This window comes from Tubulanus polymorphus, chromosome 12 (assembly GCF_964204645.1).
Source record: "Tubulanus polymorphus chromosome 12, tnTubPoly1.2, whole genome shotgun sequence".
NCBI classification, from domain to species: Eukaryota; Metazoa; Nemertea; class Palaeonemertea; order Tubulaniformes; family Tubulanidae; genus Tubulanus; species Tubulanus polymorphus.
In genome coordinates, this window is record NC_134036.1 from 6,325,923 (window position 1) to 6,341,480 (window position 15,558).

The 15,558-nt window shown below is 38.0% G+C and overlaps 1 protein-coding gene and 1 long non-coding RNA gene across 2 annotated transcripts in view; one reads left to right on the forward strand and one right to left on the reverse strand.

The window, feature by feature from the left end:
• Positions 1 to 15,558, forward strand: part of LOC141914304 (uncharacterized) — a 288,650-nt gene that overhangs the window by 126,043 nt on the left and 147,049 nt on the right. The window lies entirely within an intron of this gene.
• Positions 14,074 to 14,872, reverse strand: LOC141914298 (uncharacterized). The gene is made up of 2 exons (XM_074805582.1): positions 14,588 to 14,872; positions 14,074 to 14,477 (listed from the first exon to the last, which is right to left on the reverse strand). The coding sequence occupies exons 1-2, from the start codon at positions 14,864 to 14,866 to the stop codon at positions 14,313 to 14,315; spliced, it is 444 nt and encodes a 147-aa protein (XP_074661683.1). The 5' UTR covers positions 14,867 to 14,872; the 3' UTR covers positions 14,074 to 14,312.

Consider the following 15,558-nt stretch of genomic DNA (forward strand, 5'->3'; position numbering starts at 1 on the left):
TCCCACTCCATTACAGTCGATTCATAGAAAGTGCTGAGATGTGCGAAATATTTCAAATACGGGTGAAACTATGCTTAACGCCTTTATATAGCTTTGAAACCAGAGAAATGTGCAGATTTCGTCAACGAGAAATCTTTTTTCCAAACAAATTCAAAAACTCACTCTCACAAATTATAAACTGCATCTCGTTTCTAACGCCATATTCATGTATTTATCAAAATTGTCGTTGCCACTTGGAATATAAAGCCAGGAGAAAGTACTCATCTCTATGATACAACGTCTTGTTCCTGGACAAAAGTTTGAACGTTTACGTTGAGGCGATGAGTGTCAATGAATTTCCGATATTTCAAGTATTCTTTTCTTGGAGTCAACTGCATCGATCAAGCCCTTACTTAATACTCAATACTTAATGAGCCCCCCAGCGTCCAGGGCAGAACCCTGCCCCTAAACAACCACAGTCTTACAAAACATCACCCGCTCATGTTAGATATATTTCAAGTAGGTGATTATTGAAGCGTAAATGTATTAGCTCTAAATGGCTGTATGATAAAAAAAATCTTGGCACCGGAATGAATGTTCTAATGTTATCACGATAATTGGCTCAATCGTAAATTGAAATTTGCGCAGTTTCATTGGCAGGTACACGTATTCGAACTGCAGTATAATTCATGGTCAACACTCAACATATTTCAATTCGAAATCTTTGTTATCAGTTGTTTTGGAAGAAAATTATCGTTGTTCCTAACCTCAAGTACGCGCCAATTATCGTGAAAGGTATTCGAATCGTTCCACCACCTTGACCAACCCGACATGCATTTACCCAATCCGTCACCGATTTGTCTTCAGATTTTCTAACCGTCTAGATATCACGTGTATTTACGTATATGAGGATATTAGAAATCTTTGGGCGAGGGGAAGAGGTTATATCGCGTGTTCTCTAAGCGATTAACAGGAATGCATTTACAAATCGTTCACCGACGTATTATAATACCGAATCTGAATTTTATAATACTCCGCTATTTTGAATTATTCAAAATACTGTTAAGCTATTTTGGTTGTGGATAAGAATGCAACCCTCATTACTAAATGTTTTGCTTTTCATAGATTCCCTCTGCTACTGAGAAATACAGGGCCAATCGATAGGAATACCACCTGTGCTCATCCAATAGACGATGATTGTTCGCCGAGCAGATATATTAGTAACCGAAAACTAACGCGCAACAGGTGATTAAATATTCGTCTGCCTAAATTTATTCAACACTTCAATCTCGTGATGACGTGTTGATCGTGCAATCTAGCAGTATTGTAGTACATATGTCTGGTCGAAACTGATCGGAATTTCTTTTTAAGCCGCCCATAAAACATAACATAGAATTTCGCTTAAATGATTCTAGCTGAATAACTAATTTCAATCGAATGATTCTGGTAATATCAACAGCACATCTACGCGTAAATAATGGATGTTGAGGAAATAGTAGCAGCCAGATTGATTCTTTCTCTTATGAAGAACTGAAGAACAGCATGATTAAGAAAAATCCCCCCTCAGAAAACTGGCATAAAATGTTTCATTAACTTATGAGGGCATATCTAAAAAATACGGACTGATGTCATACGGATTGGTGTAAATAAAATTCTTCAATTCCGTTTTAACGAATTAGCGCTGCAATAAACAGAAAACTAACCAACTTCTAAATAATCCCGATATTCTCCCAACCGTCAATGCACGTGATACCTATACGGTTGCAAAACTAGAGGAAACTGGTGATAGACGAAGTAATGTCTACCAGGATGGTCTATGGAGCAAAATTATGAATATGGCCTTCGACGGCTAGTGAGAAATAACGGGTTCGCATCGATTTAGTTTTACAAAACAATGATATCAGTTTCAATCATTATCAAGCTGAGCAATCATTGCATGATTCATGAAATTTCGAATAAAATATCACGCGTAACGTGTTTCATTCATTCGGTTCTGACTCGAGAAAACGAACGAAGCTTATTTCCATTTCGACGTTTGAATACATTCGAAGAAGCGACTCAGGTAAGCAAAACACCTTATAAACATATTAAACGAGTAAAAGAGATTGATCATTTCGTTTATTTCATTACTTTTAAGTGAGAATCTTGTAAAAACTAAGAAGTATCAATTTTGTCGCTGGTATGTTTGTGTTTTGGGTTAAGATTGGATATAAACGAGTATTAGGGAAATGTGGCAACAGTGTATCCCGCTTTAAGATTTCTTAACACCCAAATCGCCGTGGTTTCGCTGTAAAAAATTTAATCGAATGGAATTCTATTGTTGGACATTTAAAGTTTAACACGGATTAGAGTCTTTTTTTCTTTCATTCGACTACGAGTGATAGCTTTCTAGTCAATTCTATACTATATTCAAAACTCGTTATTGCATCATATCTCCATTACGATTTTCATTTTAATCTATGACTATGATCCACGGTTAGTGTAAACATATAACAAGGAAAAAAAACAAATGAGTGACGACGAATCTTTACACGTATTACACCCACGTAACGGTAATCAATTCAAATTCTAGGTGACAAAAATGCTTTCGTATTTGCTAAACGGCCTCTGTGCCGTTGTTGTGATCGTGGTCAGTGCGGCGTCGTTTGCAGAAGGTGAGTAACGACTAGGGAAATATAATGCACAATCTATCTCTGAGGATTAAATGAATAGTTTAAAGTAAAGTAGTAATTATTATTAAATATTCACTAGATGTTTATGGGTTAAACGAATTAATTTGATGAGCTGCATTTCAGAGATAAAAGCACTTACATATATTCTGACGTAAAAACCAATTTAATTGACGTGCGATATTGTACTTATGTACGCGTTTACTAATCTACTGTTCGTATTTGTATCTCCGAAAAATCGACATGAACGAGGGACATCCGTCACCTTCATCGTCGTTATAGTCACCGGTCCTACATCCGCGGTGTGGGTTCGAGCATTTCTAAATCATAGTATTTCTAAACAGAAAATGTGTTTTTCTTTAATATAGGTTGCACCAATAATGGCCTGTGGTGTTCGGTTGATAGTGAGTGTTGCAGCAACAAGTGTAGCGCCGGAACATGTTCCTAAACGTCGGTGATGATCAGTTTTTATAATTGGATATACTTATGCCAATTCGGGATCCGATTATGAAACTCAACAACAGTCCGGTTACTGACTGACTAAGGCTCGAATTAAATTTATACTTGTAACTTAGTCGTCAAACCCCGTGTTATAGTTAGACTCACTAAAATTGAGAGTAAATAAATAAATGATCGGCTTGTTCACTGTATATGATAAAAAGTGACATGGATCAAAACAACAAACTAGCACTAACAGATTTAGGTCCCTTGTGAGCTTATTACACAGACAGATAGAGAAATGTGACAACGACGTAAAACTGATCGGCAATCGTTTTCCATAGAAAAATGAGAAATCGCGTATCAAGATAAACCAATTTTCCCCCTACGAAGTACGGTGGACATAATGAAGAAGCATGGGTACGGTAGAATCAACTGGCTACAATTTTTGATAATTTTTGAGCACAAGAAATCGATCGGTTCTGGTAGGATTTCCAATAACGCATAAAAATGAAATCTTTCTACAGAACACGATTGTAATTAAGCAGGGTCAACTATGGTGATAAACATGACCACATGTATCACTCGCAGTTTTTAGTTCTTTAAAAGTTGAACTCGGAGGCTGAAGGGCGATCCATGTGACGTCATCGTCATTTTTACAAACGAGGCCAGTCATCAAATAGTAGAATGGGAAAAAATCTATAGAGATTTTTCTCATTTTCTGCCTGTACTTCTTAAAAGCTTTGAGCGGATGGACGAAACGTTCCACATTAATTCTAACAGCTATTTCCCTGCGGTTAAAAATCAGCTGCGAATGTCCAGTGGATTAAACGACGATAAATCTACTCATCAGAAATGTCTGTGTGGAGCATCATGGATTATTTCGAAATGTCCAGTGTCAAAAGTGTTTATTCAATCGGCCAGGCGGAATTGGCAGAAATCAGTTCCTGGTGATGATGAGATGGTGAGGAATGACAAATCTGAGAAAAAAAACAATTTAGAATGATTCTATGTTTAATCAAGTAAAGGTGAGATACCTGAGATACCTGAGGGCAATGGCCTTCACGCCCCCCTCTCCGATAAGTGGTTGCGAGCCCGAGATGTAAATGGACACAAACCCAATATTGATGGGCAATTGTGCGCCATTTCATTACCCAATATACTACTTAGGACACCGCAAGTGGAGAGTTTACACCAGGGCTACAGCTTTTAGGTCGTTTGGCAGTTGCTCCTACATGGACTCAACACAAAACGTCCGTCAGTCATATTCCCAAATTGTCCCGGCGCGGAGGGAGGGGAAGTGAGCATAAGTTCTCAGCTTCGTCTATCCGGAAAAATAAGCAGCATCTTTTGAAAATGTATTCATCATCATCATTATCGATGCATTATAAAATCCGTGCGCAAAGCTATTAGTTTATATCTAAAACGTTGTAAATGCATCGAATCAAAGGAAGTCCGATTTAAACATATAATTTCAATATTCAAATGTTTTAGAAAATATGTGCGATATTAGGGGTATGCAGGTTTCATGACATTAGCAATTTACAATAGCATAGCTGTCATATACGGCTCCGCGTCCATTGATGGCATGTGTATAAGGTGACAATTCAATTCAATACTTTATTGATCCTTATTACATTGAAATTCCGGGATAAAATTTAAAAAACTTACAAATTTTTAAATAAGAAAATACAAAATACAAGACACACGGTAAATTCATACAGTATAACATGAATAAGTTCTTTAAATGACAATGTCTACTTCAACCCAGACTCAAGTCTAGGATATCGAGTGACAGCCAAACCGGGCCCCAGGACCGGGCCGGCTGGCTACACGATGTGCTCAACGTCATGATGAGGCAAACATCCGAAGAACTCTTTCTTCAACCATGGAGGCAATGAAGTTGCAGACCAGCTTACAGGCAAAAGTGAATCGAAGTCGGTCACAAGTTGACAATTTTTTTAAAATTAGACCAGTTGAAGACTGTATCATCTACCCAATCGCCAAATCTCATAATTCCCCAAATTTCTTATAACTTCGATTTCAAATTTGCAATTCCACATTAGCTTCTCCCAGAAATTCTACATTTTTCGCAGGCATCAAATAATTTATTAAAGTTAATTTTCTTGTTTAGAACTACCCTTTGTAGTAACCACAATCTCCGAACCAGGAAGCGTACATTTGATAACATGAGCCATTACGTGAAATAGTCATAACCGTCATTAGATATTCTATTCGCTATAACCAGGTTTAATCGACTTTGACCGATCAGGACTTTGAAATATAGGTCTATTTACAAAATGAAGCGATCAAGTCACCGTAACGAATGTAGAACACGACTAACTAATAAAATCGATATTTGGCTCTCATTTGAGATTCACAAAAAGTAAATTATATTTTATATTCAAAAATACCGACGAATAATTCTGTCGTTGTTGGATGATGAATTTTTTAAAGATTAATCGCATCCGATTGAATTTAAAATTCTATAAAAACTAATCTTAAAAACTGTTCGATTGAGAATGGTTGCAATAAATCGTTACAAGATGCGACAACCCTTCGCAATCCTTCGCTCAACTCCCCATTCGTTTGGTACTTTTAAGTGCATAGTCCGCTTCCTTCATTAATTATTTGATCTCCTCTCAGGTATAATAGGACGGTCCCATGGTCCCTCAGTCATGTACTGCAGAGCGATTCGTTAGATTGGTTATAGAAACGATCTGAAATTCTAAGCAATGACTGTGCAACTGTCCTCAGAATGATCCAGGATGATATGATATTGAAAACCCCAGACAAATTGACTATAGTGGAATTTACAAGTGGTTGATGATAGTGATGTTTATTTGTGTTATATTTTCTTTTTACAATATTAGATCATAATTAAATACATTATTATAATAATTCAAATAATAACTAATATCTATATTGTAAGCAATGACTGTGCAACTGTCCTCAGAATGATCCAGGATGATATGATATAGAAACCCCAGACAAATTGACTTTAGTGGAATTTACAAGTGATATTTATTTGTGTTGTATTTTCTTTTTACAATATTAGATCATAATTAAATACATTATCATAATAATTCAAATAATAATTAATATTTTGTCAAATAGGGAAGTTTTCAGTTACCAGGCACCATTTTAAGGCGGTCTCGCGGGTCCCGTATTGTTGGACAGATTTTAACATTTTCTAAACTAAAATTTTAGCGCGGTTTATTGTCGTCCATTCCTCTTTTGGCTCATAGTTTAAACTTATGAATCGTTAGAAAGGTGACAATTTTCTGATGGTGTTAAATTCATTTTTCATTTTAAAAAATATACGTCACTTTTAGGGATAAAAACTGTTTTGAGATACAATGTAGAGTTTTTCATTGAAGATAAAGTTTTATCTAAGGATTTGGTTGATACTGCTTTCGTAAAAAATATATTCATAGAAACGCGCGTGGCCACCGGTTGAGTCAAGAGCAAAGCGCACGCGAGTGGTTTACCGTCGATTTTCTGCATACGCGTATTACGCTATTTTTATGGCAATTTTCTAGATTTTAAATATTTTCTAGATTAAAATCAGGGGCAGGTTGCATAGTCATGGGTTAGACTTAAGACCAGTCTAAAACCAACTAAGTTCTATAGCCAATCCAACAACTTAAGACCAGTCTCACGGCTGTGCAGCTGGCCCCAGATACTATGCATTAGGATTGGACCTAGTCCAGAAAGAAATGTCAAGAAACTTGTCTCATCTGACCTCGAATGTTCAATCGTCGAGCGTTAAACATCGGACCATGGACGTATAAACTAGTTTAGTTTATATCTAGTTTATACGTCAATGATCGGACCGAGCTCAGTGTCGATCAGAGAATAGCGGATAACTGCTTCTAGGTGACACGACACAAAGACGCAGTCTCTCAATAAAATCAAGGCAATTTGATACTACGTATCTATGTCCCCGCGATAGCCAGTAGGGAATGAATGACCCCTGAAGACACTGATCTTTGGTATAGAAAAATGATGAGTGAATCCAGGGATAACCATACTATGAAATATCATTTTCCTGCTATGAATGGTCATTTAAGAATTGAGTTTACAGGGTTTTAGGGAAAAGACGTCTACCAACCTTGACCTTTGACCCTAGAACTCCAAAATCACTAATGCACATCCTCTCCCCAGGGGTAATCATACTATGAAATATCATAGTCCTGCTATCGACGGTTCATCAATCACGTTCACAAAGTTTCATGTGAACGACGTGTAGTGACCTTGACCTTTGGCCCTTGGACCCCAGATTTAATAGGGCACATCCTCTCCCTAAGGGTAATCATACTACGTAATATCATAGTCCTGCTATCGACGGTTCTTCTTGAATGACGTTCACAAGGTTTCACATGAATGACGTGTAGTGACCTTGATCTTTACGAATGCACTCGTGCGCGCTTTGCGCTTGACTGAACCGGTGGCCACGCGCGTTTCTATGAAGATATTTTTACGAATGCAGTATAAACAAAATCCTCAGATAAACCTCTATCTTCAATGAAAAATTCTACATTGTATCTCAAACCATGAAAAAGTTAATGTCAATAACACAAAATTAGCAGTCTTTTTGAGGCGCATTCCTTAAAGTGACGTTTATTTTTTAAACTGTAACTGTATACGATTGTTGCAGCCGAGAAAAATAAAATAAACGCCATCAGAAAATATAAATTGTCACCTTTCTAACGATTCATAAGTTTTAATTTTGTGCCAAAAGAGGGATGGACTACAATTAATCGCGCTAAAAGTTTTAGTTTAAAAATGTTAAAGTCTTTCCAACAATGTGGGACCCGCGGGACCGCCTCAAAATGGCGCCTGGTAACTGGAAACTTCCCTATTGTTTTCTTTTGCGATACAATCATAATTGATTACATTCTCACAATAATTCTAATAGAAATTACTTTTTTCGTCAAATTTTTTCTTCTTAACTTTTAGTCTTTTTTTTTCTTTTACGATATACTACGTAATAGAATGAATGACAGTCTCATTCCATAAACAGGTCATAAAAAGATACATTCTTTCACTTTTAAAAAATCCACATATTTTTACTATCTATGGATTGAATCCCGAATGAAACGTGTTATATCGTGTTTGATTAAAACCGGGTTTCTATTGTGTACGAGTGAGTACAGTGTTTATATGGTGAACTTGCAGTGAGTGCTGGTTATTGCTGATATCGCAGTGACAGATAACTACAGTGTTACTGCCACATACTTTATGTATCTCACATGTCGCACTGTCTGTAGAGTTCAATAATATACGCGGGTGATCTATGAACCCCTCATCATTATATCCCATACTAATCACGACTCCTCTGTTAGACATAGAGTTTACCGACAGTAATACATGTTTGTCATTGATAACACACGGGTGTCCCACAAATGGATTGAATGTTAGTCCGCAATCTTTCACATCGATGAAACTGATCAATTCCGCATCAGCTGTTAGATAGAGTAATCTGTATGATTTATTACAATATACAAACATGCGTCCCCGTGCGTCGACATCTAAACAGTTGATAGATTTGTACTCTCCGTCCGGGAGCTGATATTTCTTACCTCGGTTTCTATCAATCAGACTATTTACAGGGTTTTCTAGTAAACGTAAAACATGAACCTCTCTAAATGACTGTATGTAGATATTGTGACCGCGGATGACTAGTGTTCCACATCCAGATAGAAGAATATCAGTGATTTCTTCCTCTAACACTTTGTCCTGATCTTTATATTTTCTCAGGCAGAATTTCTCGTTTTTAATCACGAGCACAAACAGGTGATCGTTACTATCAGTATCGAGTCCCAGTACACAATCACCACCATCACATTTTACATATCTCTTCATTACATTATTATCATCCATGTAATATACACCACTGGACTCCCCGTACTGCGCGCATATTATACGTGGCTGTCGACCAGTCTGCTCACCAGGTAATGACGTCCCTAGACTGGGTCTGAAGTCTGTCTGAACCTGTTTACTGATCGTTAATGAATCAATGACGACACCAATCAAACTCTCCACTTCATCCACTCTCCTTTTGACGTCATCAGTAGATCTCTCCACTTTATCCATTCTCCCTATGACATCACTAATAGTTTTCCCTGTGACGTCATCGATAGCGTTGTTCAGTTTAACTTCTAATGCTGCAAGTTGTTGCTTAATACAGAACCGGTTCAGTCTCTCTTCAAGTTGTTGTTCAGTACAGAACCGGTTCAGCCTCTCTTCAAGTTGTTGCTCAGTACAGAACCGATTCAGCCTCTCTTCAAGTTGTTGCTCAGTACAGAACCGATTCAGCCTCTCATCAAGATGTTGCTCAGTACAGCATCGGTTCAGTCTCTCTTCAAGTTGTTGCTCAGTACAGAACCGGTTCAGCCTCTCTTCAAGATGTTGCTCAGTACAGCATCGGTTCAGTCTTTCTTCAAGTTGTTGCTCAGTACAGAACCGGTTCAGCCTCTCTTCAAGATGTTGCTCAGTACAGCATCGGTTCAGTCTCTCTTCAAGTTGTTGTTCAGTACAGAACCGATTCAGCCTCTCTTCAACTGTGCCTATTGTGCGTTTCAATTGAGAGAATTTATTCTCTAAATTACCTTGTAACCGTTTGACATTGTCAATTAGGTAATGATGACGTTGATCAATGTTTGATTGAACTGTTCGCGCTTCACTGATCGGTACAGTGTTCACTCTAAACACGTATTCGTTCCCGTGACGACTAGCACCGATCACAAGACCCGAGCCTATTGATTGCGGTGATCGTTGAAGTCGCGATTTGTAGATTTCACACATTTCTTCATTTTCACATTTAACGATAAAGACGTGATTCTGAGGTTGATGATTGAACGGAATGGAATGATTCGGTATCTCCACACGAGGGGGCGCATCTCTCCATTCCAATTTCACCTGAAATAGAAAATGACATTTTTATTTGACTGTCACCTCGCCGTGGTCACCCGTCTAGTATCACACGCGGGTGATGATGAAAATGAAGATGAAAATGACAGATTCTTACCTCATCAAACGGCATCATCTGCACTGCTATTGCGTGACTAGTAAAGATGGTGTTTAGTTTTTGTTCAATAGCAGCCTCTAATTCTTCACACCACAGAGTTATATCAAGTTGTAATGAATTTCCATCCGCAGTTATTCGATCAGATTCCAAATTAAACAACGGCTGATAAAAGTAATTTTGTATCGTTCTGTACTCATTATCCTGATCGGACCAAACGTTAACGCGACGTCCTTTGAAAGAAACTGAAATCTCGAAACGATCCGGATTACTTGTAGCCATGTTGACCCTCATTAATTAACACCGGAAATGAACTGAATGCGGTTTGGGCGTAGAACAGTCAGGTGATATTAGTCCAAGGGTTCTGGTTTGCCTTCTCTTAATAGTAACTGTACAAAAGACGGGCGCGGCAAGAACCAGTTCTTACGCCATTTTACCGTTTGATAAATAGGTCGTCGTCAATAGATACAGACATAATACAAACAATCAGGTTTCTGATTGCCGATTGCCGATTGTCGACTTCGGAAAATTACTTCGCGTGCCTCCTTCTATCGATCTGCGCGTATTAATACTTTTCTCAGTTGAAATGTTGGACCACAGATCTACTTTTACATGTTCTGGAGTTGAGCCAATTGACTTTGACCGATCAGGACTTTGAAATATAGGTCTATTTACAAAATGAAGCGATCAAGTCACCGTAACGACTGTAGAACACGACTAACTAATAAAATCGATATTTGGCTCTCATTTGAGATTCACAAAAAGTAAATTATATTTTATATTCAAAAATACCAACGAATAATTTTGTCATTGTTTGATGATAAATTTCTTAAAGATTAATAGCATCCGATTGAATTTAAAATTCTAGAAAAACTAATTATCAAAACTGTTCGATCGGAATTGTTGCAATAAATCGTTACAAGATGCGACAACCCTTCGCAATCCTTCGCTCAACTCCTCATTCGTCTGGTACTTTTAAGTGGACGGTCTATAAGTCCGCTTCCTTCATTAATTATTTGATCTCCTCTCAGGTATAATAGGGCGGTGACATGGTCCCTCAGTCCTGTATTGCAGGGCGATTCGTCAGATTGGATATAGAAACGATGTGAAATTCTAAGCAATGACTGTACAACTGTCCTCAGGATAATCCAGGATGATATGATATAGAAAACCCCAGAAAACTAACTCTAGTGGAATTTACAAGTGGTTGATGAATAGCGAAGTTTTCAGTTACCAGGCACCATTTTGAGGCGGTCCCGCGGTCGCGCATTGTTGGACAGATTTTAACATTTCTTAAACTAAAACTTTTAGCGCGATTAATTGTCGTCCATCCCTCTTTTGGCACAAAATTAAAACTTATGAATCGTTAGTAAGGTGACAATTTCTTTGTTTTGATGGTGTTTATTTTATTTTTCTCGGCTGCAACAATCGAACACAGTTACAGTTTAAAAAAAGATACGTCACTTTTAGGGAGGCGACTCAAAAAATTGGTAATTTTGTGTTATTGACTGTAACTTTTTCATATTTAGAGATAAAATGTAGAATTTTTCATTGAAGACAAAGTTTTATCTGAGGATTTGGTTGATACTGCATTCGTAACAATATGTTCATAGAAACGCGCGTGGGCACCGGTTGAGTCAAGAGCAAAGCGCGCACGAGTGGTTGACCGTTCTGTATACGCGTATTACGCTATTTTCATGGAAATTTTCTAGATTCTAAATATTTTCAAGATTAAAATCAGATACTATTCGTTAGGATTGGACCTAGTCCAGAAAGAAATGTCAAGAAACTTGTCTTATCCGACCTAGAATGTTCAATCGTCGAACGTTAAACATGGGACCGAGCGCAGTGTCGATCAGAGAATAGAGGATAACACTGCTAGGTGACACGACAAAGATGCAGTCTTTCAATAAAAACAAGCGGTCGTTGTGAACATCAAACATCGTTGCAAATCTAATTACGCTGGGGAGACACCAAGTACCCTTAATTCAACATGGAAACAATCAAAGGATGATTCTAATAAAAAAAATCTTTAGAATTGTAAAAATTTCCATGAAATTGGCTTAGAACGGGTATGCAGAAAATCGACGGTCAACAACTCGTGCGCACTATGCGCTTGACTGAACCGGTGGCCACGCGCGTTTCTATGAAGATATACTTACGAATGATGTATCAACAAAATCCTCAGATAAAACTCTATCTTCAATGAAAAATTCTACATTGTATCTCAAACCATGAAAAAGTTACAGTCAATAACACAAAATTACCAATCTTTTTGAGGCGCATTCATTAACGTGACGTATATTATTAAACTGTAACTGTATTCGATTGTTGCAGCCGAGAAAAATAAAATAAACGCTATCAGAAAATAGGAATTGTCACCTTTCTAACGATTCATAAGTTTTAATTTTGTGCCATAAGAGGGATGGACGACAATTAATCGCGCTAAAAGTTTTAGTTTAAAAAATGTTAAAATCTTTCCAACAATGCGGGACCGCCTCAAAATGGCGCCTGGTAACTTCCCTATTGTTTTCTTTTGCGATACAATCATAATTGATTACATTCTCACAACAATTCTAATAGTAATGACTTCTTTCGTCAAATTCTTTCTTCTTAACTTTTAGTGTTTTTTTTCTTTTATGATATATTACATAATAGAATGAATGAAATTCACATTCCATAAAAAGGTCATAAAAAGATACATTATCTCACTTTTAGAAAATCCACATATTTCAACTATGTATGGATTGAATCCTTGATGAAACGTGTTATATCATGTTTGATTAAAACTGGTTTTATGCTGCACGAGTGAGTACAGTGTTTATATTATAAACTGTCAGTGAGTCCAGTTCATTGCTGTTATCCCAGTTATGGATAACTACAGTGTTACTGTCACACACTTTATATATCTCACATGTCATACTGTCTGTAGAGTTCAATACTATACGCGGGTGATCTATAAACCCCTCATTATTATATCTCATACTAATCACGACTCCTTTGTTACCAGTCCCAGAGTTTACCGATAGTAATACATGTTTATCATTGATAACACACGGTTGTCCCACAAGTGGGTTAAATGTTAGTCCGCAAACTCCCACATTGATAAAACTGACGAGCTCCGCATCAGCTGTTAGATAGAGTAATCTATCTGATTTATCACAGTATACAAACATGCGTCCCCGTGTGTCGACATCTAAACATTTGATATTACGATATTCTCCATCCGGGAGCTGATATTTTTTCACACGGTTTCTATCAATCAAACTGTTTACAGGGTTTTCTAGTAAACGTAAAAACACGAACGTCTCTACCTGACTGGATGTAGATATTGTCACCGCGAATTAGTAGGCCTCCATATCCAGACACAATATCAGTGACATGTTCCTCCAACACTTTGTCCTGATCTTTATATTTTCTCAGGTAGTATTTCTCGTTTTTAATCAAGAGCACAAACAGGTGACCGTTACTATCAGTATCGAGTCCTCGCACACAATCACCATCCTCATAAACTATATATCTCTTCATTACGTTATCATCCATGTAATATATATCACTGATCTCCCCCCAACTCACGCACTACGCCCATATTATACGTGACTGTTGACCCGTCTACTCACCAGGTAATGACGTCACTAGGTCAAGTGAGAAGCCTGTCTGAACTTGTTTACTGATCGTTAATGAATCAATGACGACACCAATCGAATTCTCCACTTCATCCACTCTCCCTATGACGTCATAAGTAGATCTCTCCACTTTATCAATTCTCCCTATGACGTCATCAGTAGAACTCTCCACTTTATCAACTCTCCATATGACATCACTGATAGTTCTCCCTGTGACGTCATCGATAGCGTTGTTCAGTTTAACTTCTAATGCTGCAAGTTGTTGTACAGAACAGAACCGGTTCAGCCTCTCTTCAAATTGATGTTCAGTACAGAACCGGTTCAGCCTCTCTTCAAGTTGTTGTTCAGTACAGCACCGGTTCAGCCTCTCTGCAACTGTGTCTATAGTGCGTTTCAATTGAGAGAATTGATTTTTTAAATTATCATGAAACAGTTTGACATTGTCAATTAGGGGATTAAGACGTTGATCAATGTCTGGTTGAACTGTTCGCGCTTCACTGATCGGTACAGTGTTCACTCTAAACACGTATTCGTTTCCGTGACGACTAGCACCGATCACAAGACCCGAACCTATTGATTGCGGAGATTGTTGAAGTCGCGATTTGTAGATTTCAGACATTTCTTTTCATTTTCACATTTAACGATAAACACGTGATTCTGAGGTTGATGATTGAACGGGATTGGATGAGGCGGTATCTCCACACCAGAGGGTGCATCTCTCCATTCTAATTTCACCTGAAATATAAACCGATTTTTTCTATATGACTCTCACCTCGCAGTGGTCACCCGTCTAGTATCACACGCGGATGATGGTGAAACTGAAGATGACATTAACAGATTCTTACTTCATCAAACGGCATCATCTGCACTGCTATAACGTGACCTGTATAGATGGTTTTTAGTTCGTGTTTAATAGCAGCCTCTAATTCTTCACACCACAGAGTTATATGAAGTTGTAATATATTTTCATCTGCAGTTATTCGATCCGATTCCAAATTAAACAACGGCTGATAGAAGTAATTTTGTATCGTTCTGTACTCATTATCCTGATCGGACCAAACGTTAACGCGACGCCCTTTGAAAGGTACAGAAATCTCGAAACGATCAGGATTACTTGTAGCCATGTTGACCGTCAGTAATTAACACCAGCAATGAACTGAACGCGGTTTGGGCGTAGAATAGTCAGGTGATTTTGTCCCAGGGTCTGATTCTAATCGCGGTGACCGGTATTTGAATTACGGACCTGATTATCAGATTTAGTAACACAGTTTAATGTCTCTGATAAATATCATAGACACATATAAAATGGTTTCTCTATGAACTAGATAATCTCAGTAATCAACACAGGTGTTTTATAAGAACAGTTGTGATATGTCCAGGGTCTGAATCTAATCGGTCTTTAGACCCCTCTTCGGATCTCCTGACGCAGTTTGTTTGTCGAAATACTTTGAACAGACACAAATAAAATTGATAACAAGAGTTCCAAGTTCACCGTGCCCACTTGGAAAGTCGTCTGAAGTTTCGAGCCCCTTTCCTAACTACCGATATGTCCATGGGAACTAGGACTAGTATCTGAACGCCTCGGCGGAGCCACTCCCAGAAGTCGCCAAACTCAGGCCAAGAAAACCATCAACTGACATCCGTATGACCCGTACTTTCCTGTTCCAAATCATACAGTCGGGCTCTGAGCTATCAGTCGGGTGGACGGCCGTAAAGGTTCCTGTCCGTGGGGTTCGAATCCCGGTGCAGCTTGAATGTTGTCAGTTTAGATGTAAACGGAACGCTTTAAACGCGTTTGAAACTCACTTTTAATTTT

Coding starts and splice junctions, on each gene's coding strand:
- LOC141914298 (XM_074805582.1), bottom strand. CDS start 14,866: ATGGCTACAAGTAATCCTGATCGTTTCGAGATTTCTGTACCTTTCAAA. Junction 14,478..14,587: donor AGATGATGCCGTTTGATGAA/GTAAGAATCTGT, acceptor TTTATATTTCAG/GTGAAATTAGAATGGAGAGA.